The sequence below is a fragment of the Ammospiza nelsoni genome, chromosome 16 (genome assembly GCF_027579445.1).
Source record: "Ammospiza nelsoni isolate bAmmNel1 chromosome 16, bAmmNel1.pri, whole genome shotgun sequence".
NCBI classification, from domain to species: Eukaryota; Metazoa; Chordata; class Aves; order Passeriformes; family Passerellidae; genus Ammospiza; species Ammospiza nelsoni.
In genome coordinates this window covers 15289013-15304577 of record NC_080648.1, presented here as the reverse complement: position 1 = coordinate 15304577, position 15565 = coordinate 15289013, and the positions used below count along the sequence as shown (strand labels likewise).

General features: G+C 39.1%; 1 protein-coding gene across 6 annotated transcripts in view; it reads left to right on the top strand.

Annotated features, from left to right (window-relative positions):
* Positions 1–15336, top strand: part of EBF1 (EBF transcription factor 1) — a 264174-nt gene extending 248838 nt beyond the window's left edge. For 3 of the 6 annotated variants that reach the window (XM_059483699.1, XM_059483698.1, XM_059483697.1), the window contains exons 12-16: positions 5473–5538; positions 6113–6290; positions 7686–7865; positions 10000–10194; positions 14653–15336. In XM_059483699.1, the coding sequence (XP_059339682.1) occupies positions 5473–5538; positions 6113–6290; positions 7686–7865; positions 10000–10194; positions 14653–14684 (651 nt within the window). In that variant the 3' untranslated portion in view covers positions 14685–15336. Of the gene's footprint in view, positions 1–5472; positions 5539–6112; positions 6291–7685; positions 7866–9999; positions 10195–10546; positions 10782–14652 lie in introns of those variants that run through there. The other 3 variants (XM_059483703.1, XM_059483702.1, XM_059483700.1) reach the window with 1 other exon arrangement.
* Positions 15337–15565: the final 229 nt, after the last annotated feature.

The following is a 15565-nucleotide window of genomic DNA, read 5'->3' as shown; positions in this document are numbered from 1 at the left end:
CTCCCACTGCAGACATGTTTTCTGGGAAGCTGCCATTGAAATTCAGTGGCAGGAATTCAGTGCACTTCCATCCTGTAGGCAGTGGTAAGCTGAAGCTTCTTTTTTTGCCACTCAAGTGAGATATGTCATTTTTCTCACACATTTTGCCTTCTTGTCTTTGTGGTATCTATATGGTGTTCGCTTCTTTGGTATGGTTCAGTCATAATACATGGAAACCATTCAGTTGTTTGTTTGTTGGAAAAGTTTTCAGCTTGGTGTGAGTACAAATATCTTTCTAGAGAAATGGCCCTGTTATTTTATACTTCCCATTAGGCTGGCACAGTTCCCTTGGTCTTACAGTAAATGGAGGAACTTTACATTTTGAATGGCTTTTATGAGTCTTTATAAAGCTATAATTGCTGAAAATGATACAATAATGCAGTGCTCACTGTTGATGGGGAGAGATGGGAGGTTCTGGACAGCCTGAAGCTCTTGTGTACCAAGCTCAATGTCTGGGATTTTAGATTTTTGGCATTCTTGTAAATGTCTCTCTTGGTTTTGCCTTTACATTTGAAAGAGGTGTTCGCAATTTTATCTTTTAAAATATAATGCATATAAGTGTAAGTTTAAAACTTGCTTCTAACCCATGTCCTTAAATATCACATTTATTGTTTCACCAACTGAAAATAGTTGATAGGGATAGTTTGAGCACAGATGACTGTGATGTTGACTGCAAATTTCAGAATGTGACCTTTCCAAGGTGAAGAAGTGAACTGAGTCTGATGCTGAGCATTTTGAGTCCGCAGAGGAGGATTTTCTTGCAAGTAGCCATGAGAGTAGGAAGTTAGAAGGCAGAGGCAGGAGGTCAGACATAAGAGTCAAGGAAGTATGAATGACATCATCATCCCTAAGTACCCTCTCAGAAGATGAATGAGCTCTCTCTTGTATTACAATGCTAAAGAGCATTAGAAGGTGATATGATATCCAGACAACACATAAGATAAATGCCTCAGAGGATGCTGGAACAGCTTCTCCCCCACGCCCTCCACGAGTTCATAAATCCTGTGGTGGTCTCAATAATACAATATGTGGCTGGTGAGTGTTATATATTGTGGTCAGCTTCTTCTTGACAAAATTCATTCCGGTTTAACGAGTACCTTGAACATTATCTAATTTAGTTACTTAAGCTGAACAACTCAGTGTAACTCTAGATACCCTTTATTTCACCAGACTCATAGCCCTTTTGGGATACAGAGTGGATTTTTTTTTCAAAAGTTTCTGAATAAAAAGTAAGCAGATGTTACAAGAAGAAATACCTAGTCTCCTTTAAAACTAACAAAAAATGTGTTTGTCATGATAAGTCTTGACACAAAGTGCTTTCATCTTGATAAAACTTGAAATGCAAGTTTCATATTCTTAATGAAACCCTTCTGAAGGGAATGCAGGACTCCAACAAAACATGCAGAGGTGCTGGAGTGTTTGAGGTACATTCAGTCAGAAGTGGATTCAGTTTGAATTTCAGTCTTTGTGCTTCAAAAGCACAGTAACTCCAGTTACTTTATAGTATTTTTTTCTACAGTAGTCTGGGGATATGCAAAGCTGCAGTAGAATTTACTGCTCAGCCCCTCTTTTGGATATGTAGACACCCCTTAGTATCTTCAGGAGGAAGAATTGATCAAAATATTTACTTGTGAGTGTGTTTCAAAAAATAAAAACTAAAATTCTCTCAGTAGAAAATCAGCTTCAGTTTGGAATAAAAATGGACTATGGATTTTTGGTGCGCAGAGTTCTGAGTATCATATGTAATTGCTAAAGTAATGTTTCCTTTTCTCAATATTTGCTCATTTGTGCTTTTTAGAGAAATAAAATTATTCTCATTTGAAACAAAATGCAAAAAAACAAGACCCTCACATAGGTTTAGCTAAATGCTGCTAAGTCCTTAATTCTAAACCAAAAACTGTCACACTTTTAGCAGTAATAGAAAAGTGGGTCTTCCTTGACAAATGCCCCCATAAATTAGATATTAGCTTTAGTCAAACTCTGTCTCTCTCAGGAAATATTTCCACTTGCATATTCAATTGGAAGGACCTTACATGATGCCCACTTACTGCTATGAAAATCTAGGCTTCGGAGATGAAGGCAAAGAAAAATTTCTGTGAACAAAAGAATATCTGGAATAACAGACCTTGAGCTTATGCAGAGATTTCTTTTCATAGAATGTGAGTTTCACTCACTTTTTGCTCTGTCTGTCTGCTGCTCTGTCCACCCCTCTATCTGTTTATCTGTTACCATCTCAGTGGTAATATGCAGTATCAATTGGATTTTAAAAGACATAGATCTCTTATACTAGCTGTCCTTTTTTATAATACCTTTTACAAATTTAATCAATGCATTTTAATATACAATATAGTTTAAGTGCAATATACGATAAATATTCAAACTTCATCTTAAACATGCTCTAGCCTTTAAATTGTTAAAACTGCAGTGCCCTTTCAATCTACTTACATAATGTCATAAAATATACATTTCAAGGTAAATGAAGTCAGCTACTTCAATTTAGTCCCTCAAACTGGTAGTAAATGAGAGGTTAACACTATGGTGCCAAACCCATTATTGAGTAAATTTAGCACCTTGGACAGCTCTGTAAAATCTTTATTGCTTTCCTGACCTGCTCGTCATGTTCTGTCTATGTGTTCAGTGGCTCTCAGCTCTGATTGAAAGGCAATATATTAGATCCCCAACACAAACATGCTCGGGGGCTGCTTCACTGTGAGCGTAATGACACGGAGGTGAGAACAATTTTCTGGTCACTGCAATCCAAGCACCTTGCAAGGTCTGCTGCTCTAACTCATAGAGGACTTCGGGGGCTCCTTTGTATGTGGAGCAGCTTCTGTTGTAATTTAGGCAGAGCTGCAAAGGTTTAAGATGCATTCTGAAAACAAGAAGTTAATATCTTGAGCCTGTCTTTAGCAGCATTTTTGTTGTGTGTTTTTAAAGCTGGTTTTTGTTTATAAAAACTACCATCAGCTCTGGAATAGAAGATACCGCTATTTGACACAGGAGGGTTTTTCTGTAACATCTAATTTGTATGACTTGAAAATGTCATAAACAAGAAATGCTTTTCTTGTGTGAAAATATTGGTGAGGAAGTATGAAACTCAAATTTACAGACCCTGAGTATGTTGGAAAAAAAATAGAATCATTGACTAGCTAAGAAAATTGAATGCTACTTGTCAAGAATGTTTCAATAAACCATCATGACAATTAGTTTTATTTACATGCAATATGATATGGCATCAAAGAACTTCCAGTGTTTAAGAACTGAAATATATTTGATATGAGGGAGAGCAGCTGTAAGATTCTATGTAATTACCTCATTTTTTAACATGGTTTTCAATCTCTTTTTAGATGCACTCTAAGGTTTTTAGCTCAGCATTATATAAATAACTATGATTAGTCAGGTAGAGAAGAAATGACTATTTAAACTTTCTTTTTTTTAGTAATTTGGCATAATGACAGCTTAGGCTAACAATATACCAAAGCAGTTTGCGGCCTCTGTATCACATTCTAATTTTCCATCAGTGAAATATATACTGCAAACAATTTCAACTGAAGTGAAATAAATCCTGCTTTGCAAAGTCAAACACCTGTGCAGTAATTTTCTATCTAAAATCATGGAATGAAAAAGGGGAACATTTTTTCAGTAATGTCTCTGTTCTTCTCTAGTTTGTATCTTCATTATGAGGCAGACAGGGCAGCTCAGTGTTGTGAGGAATGAGGATTGTTTGTACCTGAATGCTGTTTGTGTCTGTCTGTCCATGATTATACTGCTCACTGCTCTGGTCAAAAAACAACAAAAAAACCACCCCAAACCAACAATTGCAGCACAAAACCAACCCCAATCTTAAAAATCAAGCAAACAAATGAAACAAACAAAACCCACCAACAGAAAAAGGCTGTAGCAACTTAACTCCTCAGAAGCTGTTTCAAGTGTAGTGATTTAAAAATCCATCAATTATCTATTACATCTCACTTCATATGTGGAAAATAATTTAAATTTGTGTTCTTAGACAGGGGTGTGTGCAGCAGAAGGCAAGCCTAAATGTTTACTGGGAGAACAAAAATCCTCCATCTCATTTTTGAATTTAGGGCATTATATATGTCATAAGTAGTTACTGCAGTATGACAACTATTTTATGTTATATTATAGAGAATTTAAAATTGAAAAAAATGCTAATATGCATCTAAAAGCTTGTCATTTGAAGAGTTGTTCAAGGATTTTTGAAGAGGTTATGGTGACAGCAAAATGAACGCAATTATATCTCTATTTTCTGATCAGAGTCTACAGTATATGAAAATTGAGCATTACTGTTTCTTTTTGGTATAAAATATGGCTATTGTGTAAAATATTTTAAGTTTAAAAGTTTAACTTTGTAGAAAACTGTAAAATGCTTAGAACTGGTACTATTTTTGTAAGCTCCTTGCAGAAATATGCCATGGTGAATAGCGTCATCTTAGAATATTAGAGCAGTATTTAGGGGCTGGGAACTACAAATATACATTGTTTTACTCAAAGGATGTTCCTGAGCGGTTTTGATCGGGCATTTGGGAATCTGCTCTGAAAGATGCCATGAAATAATAAAAGGAAAAAATTCTTCTGGGTTAATTCTGCAATGCATTTTTATATTTTCTATCAGGATTATCATCAGGATGCTGTAAAATATAAGAACACAGGAAATGCGATTGTTTTTTGAATACCAGTAGAAAATACCCTAAGAAATATTAAATTAAAAGGAATGAATAAGAAAATGGAGGGAAAAAAATTGCCCAAAATGGAGAATCTTGGACTGTTTTAAAGTCAGCTGTCCATGCAAGAAATTTTTCCAGGAAACACTGCATGGTCGTGGGCTGTTCTCTCACACACTGCATGTATGTTCCTCTTGGGCATCATTCCATGCATGTGGATCCTACCCTGACCCCTCTTACCAGGACACAAAGTGGAGAAGCCAAAGGGTTTCATTACAGTAGCACAGGACTGATTGGGTATCTTCTGAATGTGGCCTGCTGGGTAAGGTCACAATTCCTGCAGCATGCAATTAAGAATAAAATAAACACATTGAAGGGATTCATAACATTCTCTGAATGACATTGATTGCAGTAATCTAGTAAATGATCTCGGGATTGTATTCTGCAATAAACCCATGAGTGGTTTATAGTGCAGATGGTAGAGACAATTGAGTGATGTATTTTATTTTGCAGCACCAATGATTCTCACCTTTTGACTTGATTAAACGTGTGTGTGAATAGGATGAACCAGTGATTTAACACCATTCAGTGGTTGCTGAGAGTTGTTACAATTAAGGTTTACCTGGTGGGAGGGAAAAAAGGAAAAAAAACACTACAAAACATGGTGCACCTAATAGAAGAGAATATTTGTTTTCCCCACAAGGAGTTTATTGAACTCAGCAGAATGCTTCTGTTTTTATATTGACAGGAAGTAATACTTAAGAGGGCTGCTGATTTAGTAGAAGCACTCTATGGTATGCCACATAATAACCAGGTAAATGCATTCTACTTCAGCAATTCTATATCATGGCTATTTCTTATATGTATAGATAGATCAGAGGCTAAAGGGACATGATGCTACAATGGGAGACAAGAGTAAATGTACAGGCCGATGCCATATCTGGAATGGGGTTTAGTTTGCTTGTTTTCTTTTTTAAAGGGAGTGAATTTAGTGTTTGTACAAACACCATGGAGGCATCTGCCCACTTTCACCAGATCCTATATAATATGAGCAATGTTGTACATTATGTCTTGCCACCAGTGACTTCTCCCTCTTCCCTTAAAGAGAGCTCTAAGGTGGAGCAAGTCCAGGCTCCAGCCCCATCCTGCCAGTTGGTCTCTTTATACAAAGTGTGGCCACTGGAACTGAGACTTCCAACTCTCTTAGCACAGATATCGGGATTTACAGGGAGATCCTGTAAGCATGAGCTCTCTGTCAGCCAGCTGGTTTAGACAGAAAAGCATCTTCTAGCCATTGGAAAGGGAACTGTTTCATTTAAGTCTGTAAGAAGAGGTTTGTCAAAGTCTCTCTTTGGTAACTCGTGCATGTTTTTTTCCTTGCCCTGCAGGAGATAATCCTGAAGAGAGCTGCAGACATCGCCGAAGCGCTCTACAGCGTCCCCCGCAACCACAACCAGCTCCCCGCCCTCGCCAACACCTCCGTCCACGCGGGAATGATGGGCGTCAACTCCTTCAGCGGCCAGCTCGCCGTCAATGTCTCTGAGGCCTCCCAAGCCACCAACCAGGGTCAGCACGAGCCTCATCTTCCTCTCTCCATGGATCTGTTCTGAGAGAAGGCAGGGGGACGGGCTGGGCAGTGGCAGAGGGAGGGTTGGGCAGCCCATCCCAGACCCTTGGAATGGCACAGGATGGGGCTGCTCTAACTCAGGAAAAGCACTTCTGCATGTCTCTAAATAGCTTTTCATTCTGCCCAGAGTAACACTTGTATTTGTGTTTAAATCCCACTAATTTTAATCAGCTTCAGCATGTACTTAACATTAAGTACTTGCTTACGTATTTCCCTGAGCATGGATCTCTCCGTCTGGGCCTTTTGTAGCACTTCTTTATAACATGAACTTGTCCCTTGAATGTTTTTTATTTAATTTGGCTTTTTTTTCAAGAGTTAGAGTATTGGAACTGTGTTTTTTTCAGTTTGAGACTTCCATAAATTTTACAACTAGCAAAGAATACACATATTTAAAAAGACATTTTCACAGCTTTTCCAGTTTTTAAAATAAAGCGGTTTTCACTTTGTATAAAATCAGTATTTGTTTAAAATAAAAGTTAAAAATAAAAAATAGGTGAAGAACATTTTTGTAGAAGCCCTTTGCATTTTGTCCTCTCCTTTGCTCAGCTCTATATATTATCCAATTAAAAAAATACATTTGAATGAGAAAGTCTGTTTCTAGAAGAGCAGAAACAAATTTTTTTGCATTACAATAAAAAAATACAAAATTATTTTTAGATTGAAATATTTTATGCTATGTGTTAGGAAGAAAAATTGGTGATTTTTCTTCTAGGCGTGGAGATGCATATTTTCTATTTCTGTGGCTTCTAGAAACAAGTATTTCCTTATGAACATTTGGATATGAGTTTCCTAAAATGTCATTTCCAGAATTAGGTAGAGATTCAAATTTTAACTCACTGTCAAATTTGATGCTTACTTCCTACCAACATAATGATGAGACCAAGGCAAAAAGACAAAGGATATCCCACAAGCTGGAGAAATACACTCCATTTCCTGAAGTGTGCAGTGAGCATCTGAGGTGTGTTAAATGACAGTGACATCAGAAAAGAGTTAACAACAATCACTTGCTTTTAACGTACCTTGAGTGGGTCTGTGCTCCTCACTGTGAAAATGTAGGTCATGTTTACTCCATTTCCTACAAGCAGCCCTTTCAGAGCGAGTGTTCCTCTAACACCCCGAGCTGATCTTTGCTCCAGGGCATCCCTGCCTTGCCTGGGGAGCTCTGCAGGCTCCAGCAGTGACCAGGGCAGGGAGGGCTCCCAGTCTGGGTACCCGGGGGTGCTGAGGGTCAGTCCTGCCCCTCTCCCTGGCTGGGCTGGGCTCCCCCTTGCTCTGTGTGGGAAGCTCTTGTGGGGCTAATTCCAATTTCTGCCTGTGTTCCCTCCCCACACAAGGTTTCACTCGCAACTCCAGCAGTGTGTCACCTCATGGCTACGTGCCAAGCACCACCCCACAGCAGACAAACTACAACTCTGTCACAACAAGCATGAATGGCTATGGGAATGCTGGAATGTCAAATTTAGGCGGTTCTCCAACCTTCCTGAATGGATCTGCTGCCAATTCTCCCTATGCCAGTGAGTATTTTATATATTTTCTGTATTTTGTGCATTTTCATTAGAAGGAGGCAGTAGATTTTCTCTGATGCTCAATATTTATTTTCTATTTTGAGCACTTGAAATAGAACTTGGTTTTTTTTCTACTCTCCAAAGCACTGATCTTGGATGCACTTTGAAGACCTTAGTGTTGCTAGAAATTATTCTCTCTGTTTTCATATTACTATTATTAATTATTATTTTTTTTTTATTTGGGAGTCTTAAAAGAGCTTACAAAGAGTAATCTCTCATCATTTAGTCTGATAGTTTCATAACATACCTTATACTCTAATAAGAAACTCTGTCCTCAACTTATGATCAAATAATATGTTTATAATCTTTATAAAAACTATTAATTACTACTGTGCCTCAGCTTGATTGTTTACATTCCACTTGCTTTTTAAGTAATATTATTTTGACTTCATTGAGTCAGTAAAATGTGACAAAGGCTCTTAGATTTTGTGTTTTAGTGTCAGTACAGTGAATGCCACAAAAATGTGAGTCATACAAATCATACATCCCATGGTGTGAAGAGCTTATGGTCTACAGTCCCAGTCATGGAAATATTTATGTGCAGGACTAACTTTCTGCATTTTGATATTAAAGGTTCAGTAAGGTGTTTAAATATAAATACATTTCTATTGGTGAATGCAGCTGAGCTGCAATAGTCCCTGGTCACATGAGAAATTGAATGAGCAGAACCTGCCCAATTGCTCTGACATTGCTCATGAGGCATAAAGGATTCCACTGACATCTGTAGGAAGCTGACAGCAGAATCAGGATGGAAGGGCTGGGTGTATAAACAGATTTATAGGCTGGGACTGCAGCGTGGACAGGACAAACTGACTGCTGGAGGTGCCAAGGTTTACACAGCAAATCTGAAGTTAATGGTGTAACAGCAGCAATGAATTATTTTGATCTGCATCAGAATAAAAAAGGAGATAGGAACTCTGAATAAAATAATTAACTCCAAGGCTGCTTCTCTGCTGCAAATTTAGAACAAATTATTTACCCACATAACTAGTACTTATAAGCTGGGAATTGCTAACCAGTGATTATTTTTGTACTCTAATAATAATGTAACATGTAATGTTACAAAGTACCTTACTTATTAAGTTGGATTTACTGTCACAGAATCTGCACACTCTGAATTCATAATATAACATGATTGATGAGACATCTCCTTTTGGAAGCAGATGCCAGTAATGCATTTAAAATACTGTGGCAGTGTATTATTTCATATTTATGAACGGAGTCCTCTTTAGAATAGCACTTCACTTCCTAGCCCTGGTTTCTATTCTATTTATGTTTTGGGAGGTTTTCTTGGTTGATCTGTCATTCTGCTAATGTCTAATCCATTGAATCAGAAAATGCTTCAATCATGACCTGAAAATTAAAAGGTGGCATTCTTAATTAAATCAATAAACTAATTGCTGTATAGTAGCAATTCAATTTAGGTGCTTTGATTGCTCTCCCTTAGCAAGTACTTCCAGACACAGAGTGACTTCAGACTAAGATTGTATCTGTCAGACTGTGAAACTTTGAACATTTAATTTCCATTAATTGATTTCCTCAGTGTTAACAAATATGATATCAGATTCTCAAATAAGAACTTAAATAGGGTGATTTTTATCTACATAAATGCAAATAAAATAATAATTCAAAGCCCAGATGATCAGAATTTTACTCTATAATATGTAATTATTCACAGCCCACTTGTGTATCTAAGCGCTTTCTAAACAGGACGAAGAATGGAAATATGGGATGACACTTTTGGTCCTTTTTTTTTGTTATTATTGTTGGATAAGAGGGGAAACCTGCAGTGCCTTCTGAATATTAAAGTAGTTAGCTTTATTTTCATGAAAAGAAATTTTTTTAAAAGCTTGATGGTAAATACATGAACCAAAGATATTTGTTGCACTTTATAGTAAAATAATGGTTTGAGGATATCTGTGTTTAAAGACTGAACTTCCCACATAGCACATTTGCATTTTGAACACTCAGTTCAGCCCTAGAAAAATCGAGAGCATCCAGGAATGACAATTCTCTTGTTTCTGCAGCCTGTTATTATTGAGTACTAAGGAATCCCTTTTTTGGGGGTCTTTCTTCCCTGCAGTTGTGCCATCAAGTCCGACGATGGCCTCCTCCACTAGCCTCCCCTCCAACTGTAGCAGCTCCTCCGGGATTTTCTCCTTCTCACCAGCCAACATGGTCTCAGCGGTGAAGCAGAAGAGTGCGTTCGCGCCGGTCGTGAGACCCCAGACCTCCCCCCCTCCCACCTGCACCAGCACCAACGGCAATAGCCTGCAAGGTAGGTGGAACCAGGCTGAACCCCGGCTGCTCAGGAGGCGGCTGCTCCAGCTGTGAGCTCCTGGAGCCTCCGAGCTGCCCCACGGGAGTGAAGGCAATGGGGGATCCCTGGTGGGCTCTGTCCTAAAGCTTCCTCCTGTAGAGAGTAACTGACTCCACCCCAGCCCACCTTGTGGCCTGCAGGTGTTTGGCAACCACCCAACCTCTAACCCAGCTAACACTGCTGAACTGAGAGGCTGTGTCCTCTAAAGCACAGACCTACTGTTTTGATAAACACAAGTAATATTTCAGCTTACTAATACCGTCCTTTTTCTTTCTTTCCTCTCTTATTCCCTGTTGTCGTCCTTTATCAGACCAGTCTTTTGTGGACTCTAGCAAGTACTCCACTGCAGGGTCTCTCCAGGGGCTGGCCTTCTCCTGAAGTACGTCACTCAATCTTCCCTTCCTTTTTGTCCTTTGTCATAGTACACTTGTGCAGAAATCCTACTGAGAGAAAACAGAGCATTACAGAGCTTGGCACAAACCTTCTCTTTCAGAAATGGGAGATGCATTACAAACCAACAGCAGCGTTTTCCACTTTAACTCACACCAGGGCAAACATTAGTTTCCACTGATTAATGCACTCCTGTGCCAATTAATTCCAGAAAAGGCACAGGGCCTTTTGGAAAGCCTATTGAACTGTTGGTATCAAGGGGCTGCTCCTTTTCTGCATCCCTTCCCCTCTCATTACAAGTTCTCCAGCATTAGTATCTAAATCCATTTGAGGGGCTGGTGCAGGCAAGGCAGTGACAGACAAAAGCTCGTCAAATTGAGGGTGCTGCAAGCCCAGCACTGCCCATCTCATTGTTTGGCTGAGTCTGATTTACAACACTGTGCCTAAACCGCCCCGTGTGTCTCCCTCACTGCACATCCCTGTGCTGAGAGAGGCAGTTTCATGCTTGCTTAGGTCCAGGGGCTTCCTTAAGCAGATGCAGCCAGCTGCCTCCAGCTGCCAGAGGTGGGAAATATTCCATGGTGTGCATTGTGCTTCCTCCAGACCTGAGATTTGTTTCCTTTTCATGAGCCTGTGCAAATTATCCAAAGGGCATCAAGTGGGGAATTAAACCCATCCTTTTTTAAGCCAGGTTCAGAAGGAGGTGTGCAGAGCAGGATGGTTGCATTAACTCCACATGTCACTCAGCCTCTGGAAAGACGAACACTGGGCTTGAAGACAAAATGCTGATAGCACCATTAGCGGCCAAAAAAAATCTATATGCAAGCAGAGTGGGAGGAACTCATTCATAAAAGCTTGGATCTATCGTGCCTGAAGGAAAGCATTGTCCTCAGTTCTTGTTACACTGGTGAACTGGGAGGAGGAATCCTTCAGGGTGCACACACACAGAGAAAAACTGTGCAGAAACTGTAAATTTACTAAAAACTAATAAGCAGATCTTCAGTACCTTCAGTTAGGACTTTGTTTGAAATACAAACTGTGTCAGGAATAAAGCAAAATGAATTTTTCAGGTAAACTACAGCATTTAGGAGATTTGGTTTTGAACATTTAAAAGAATTGGCAGTGCTTACATGCTTCAAGTTTTAAAAGAAACGCCTACTAATATTTTCCATCTGAAATAAAATAAAAAAATAAAAACCCTAAACAAAAGCTTTTGAACATGTTAATGTTTTTTTTCCTCTCTTCACCTTGTCCCATATTGTTGCGGATGGAGAGAAAAAACAAGTAACAGGAGAAAGCTTTTTCAGGCACTGTGTCTCCTTTCACAAGACACAGAATTCTCAGATTCCATGTACTCAGTTATGAAAAGCAATTATGGAAGGAGCTGAGAGCACTGGGCACAACTGGAGCTGTGTGATTGCCTCCTCATTATGTCACCTCCACATCTGCAATGCCCAGAAACCACACAGATCTGAGCATTTCCCCTAATTTTTGTTTAGCAATTCAGTTTTCATAATGGGAACGAGACACCAAGAGATGGTTCATTTCTAGGTCATCACTGAACTTCTTGGTGAGTTAAAGACATACAGCCTTTGGTCCTGTGCCTCCTGACACCACCTGAGGCTTGTAATAATCACTCAGAGAGGCACTGCCTGTTGTGCCTTAATGCTTAAATAAACAACCATGTATAAGGAGGCTGTCTTATCTCTCTTGGGCTTCTGGATACATCAGAAAGCAATCAAGCTTTCCTTATGTAGCTTCGATATCAGCAGAACTCACTAAAACAGCAGCCAGGCTTATCTGTTGTTCTCTTTGCCATGCAATTTTGTAAAACCCCAAATACATTATTTCTGTAATTTGCTGGCAGCAAATACAAATTAGTATATGATAGAAGAAATAAAGGCCATTGGTGGGAGCTTTTCTATTCTCTGCCTTTTTGGAGGTGGTGTGATCTCATACCTACACTGTTTCCCACTGATATCTCTGTTTTCAGGATCAATAACAGGCTACAGCTGGGAGAATTTGCATGACTAGATGTAGCACTTATGGAATAAAAGTGGAGTGATCTAAATGAAGAGTTGGAAAGAATGGAAATATCAAAGCTTTTAGGCAGAAAAGATATCATTTGCCTTGTAATTTAATTCAGAATTTCAGAGCTCTTCAAAAACAATGATGCTTTGAAAAAAGGAGCTAAGATCTGCCTCTGTGCCATTTCTTTCCAACAGCAAAAGGCTGATCTGTAACCACAGGGAAATGTCTAAATCATGAAGAGAGGAATTGCAATTATCGCACCTGTTTTGGGATCCTACCCAGGGTAGACAGCTGTCCTGTCCCAAGAGACACAATTCTTGACTAATTATTGGTGAAATTGATTTGCTTCTGATGAATCTTTCAGACTGAGTGTTGGAATAGTATAGTGACATTTTCTGAAGAAAAGATACTTTTTCTAAAGGAAAGCAACACCTTGTCCTAAAGAGCCCTCTGTGCTTCTCACCTAAATGTCTTCTGTAGGACTTAAAGCAACTTAACTCACCTTTCTATCCTCACTCTTAGCTCCTTGAAGAGCCCTCATGTGGGGGACACAATCAGTACAGTGATTCCACACTATAAATCCCAATAATTGAAATGCTGTTGCTCTGTGCCACCTCTGAGGGTGGCCTGTTGCAAACATGTTGGATGTGTTTTGCATTCTCTCCTTCTCCCCTCATTTTATTTCATTTAATCAGTGCAGTTTACTCGAGCTGTTCTCCCCTTGCTGATTAGACTTGTAATTCTTGCACATATGGTGGTGTTTGTGGAGAAAACATTTCCCTCCTCTCCCCCTCCAACCCCAAATCTGTGAGTCTTTTACTTTGGCTCTGTTCTTATCAAATAATTGCAGCTGTAATTAAAGCACAATGAATCAGCACCAGTCACGGGGTTCGAGTCCTTCCTTAAGAAATTACATGTCCAGATGTCTGGAATGGCAGGCAGCATTTAAATCATGTGCCTGGAAAGTGCTGCCAACCTGAAGGAGAATCTGTTTTCTACCTTTTGGCAAATAACTGTACAACTGGCATTTTAGAGACACATTGTTTTTACAGTTCCCATCATAAACTTCCATGACTACCCCCTGTAATGATGTGCCTGCTCACTGTGTGTCACTGGGACACTTGGGATGTCTGATCTGAGCCCCCAAATAATAGAGAGAGATCGAGCTGGAGGTCAACTGCCCCTGTTGAATTTTCATAAATGTCTGTCTGCTAAGAGAGGTGGTGGTTTCATAGAAAATGAGGTAGGAAGATAATAAAGAAATGCTGATGATTCAACTTAGCCAGCAAAAGAGAAAACATCCTGAATTAACATTCACCTATGACTCACCTGATTTAGTTGGTGGTGTCTGCTACAAGTGGAACAGGAAAGATGCTGGCCTGCTAACCCTGGAGTCAAGCATGTATTTCAATTTCAAAACTGGATTTGAGAGTTTAAATGCTTTTCTGAGCTCCTGGAAATGCAAACCTGAGTCCCAGGGGTGACCTTTGGGAGGGCTGGCACAGGGGAAGGACCCAGAGTGCCACTGAAGGGACACCCCTGCAGGGCCATGCCAGGGGACTCCTCCTGTTTCCCCTAATTTGGGGCAAATTCCTGCTTTGCTTTTAAAAGAGTAACAGAATGTGTGGCAATGCCTGGGTCCAGTCAAAGCTTCCTCAGCATTTGGGGATTTTGAAACTAAAAGCAGAAAAATAAGTTGAGGTCTCATACTCATATAAGGAAGTACACTTTCTACAAGAAAATCAGTAATTTCAGCAAAGTCACTCGCAATTTGAATCATTTTCCAGTCAAAAGGAAACTTCTCATGATTCTTGTGTACATAGTTGTCTCTTCTGAGTAATATATATATATATTTAACTCAAAGTATATCTGACTACATTGCTAGTAAATGTTTAAAGCTCTGGAATTTTAAAAGTTGCTTAATAATGCAGAAAATTAACTTTTCCCCTCTCTCTCTCTCTCCCTCTCTCTCCCCCCTCCCTTTCCTTCCAACAGCTATATCTGGCATGATTGTTCCCCCCATGTGAAAGAATTGCCTTGAAGAATTTTATTAATGAAGAGGTTGAATTCTGCTTCAGAGAGAATCTGATACAAGTCCCAGAGTGGAACTTTTTACTCAGGCCTTTTTAAAAATAAAAAAAGAAATAAAGAAGGATCTTACAATAACTGCAGATTTTTAAACAAAACAAAAATCACCATCCTTGCAAATACTGAAATTAACAATCCACAATTGCAAGGTGTTGATTCGAGTTGTCCATCCCAAATACCTGGGAGATATATTTATTGTATGTTGATAAAAAAATCCACTTTTTTGTTTTGTTGAGGGGGGTGGGGGCTTGCTTTTATTTCCTTCCGGTTTCTTGTGGGTTTTTTTTAAGGCTTGATTTAACTCAACACCATTTGTCTTTTATAAATCATACAATTACACAAGGGACACTAGAGATGGAACTCCACATTTTTAATTTATGAATTTTTTTTTAAAGCTGTGTAAAGAAGAATAAAGTGGTGTCATTTACATACAAGCCTGTATGGGACAGAATAGAAGTGCCAGTTAGTTTTTCATAGAAGAATTATGGCCATTTAATTAAGGGTCGGCTCATATATGTTGCTTATCCAGTGGTGACTTGCTAATATGAAACATTTTTAATGTTCTGATTAAACAGATATCACTCCCTAAAAAGCTGATATTTTTGGATTATGAGGGTGGGGTGAGGGGTGGGATTAGTAACCTCTGTCATTAATATCAGGCTGAAAAATCATGTAAATAACACAACAGGAAAAGTTCATCCCAGAACACCAGGTAGGAAGGGGTCCTTAAGCTCTAAGTTTTCTTGGCAAAAAGCTGGTTGAAGAGAAGGGAAGGGAAGGGTGGAAATATCAGAAATGTTTCCTCTGGAAGTGCAAACCC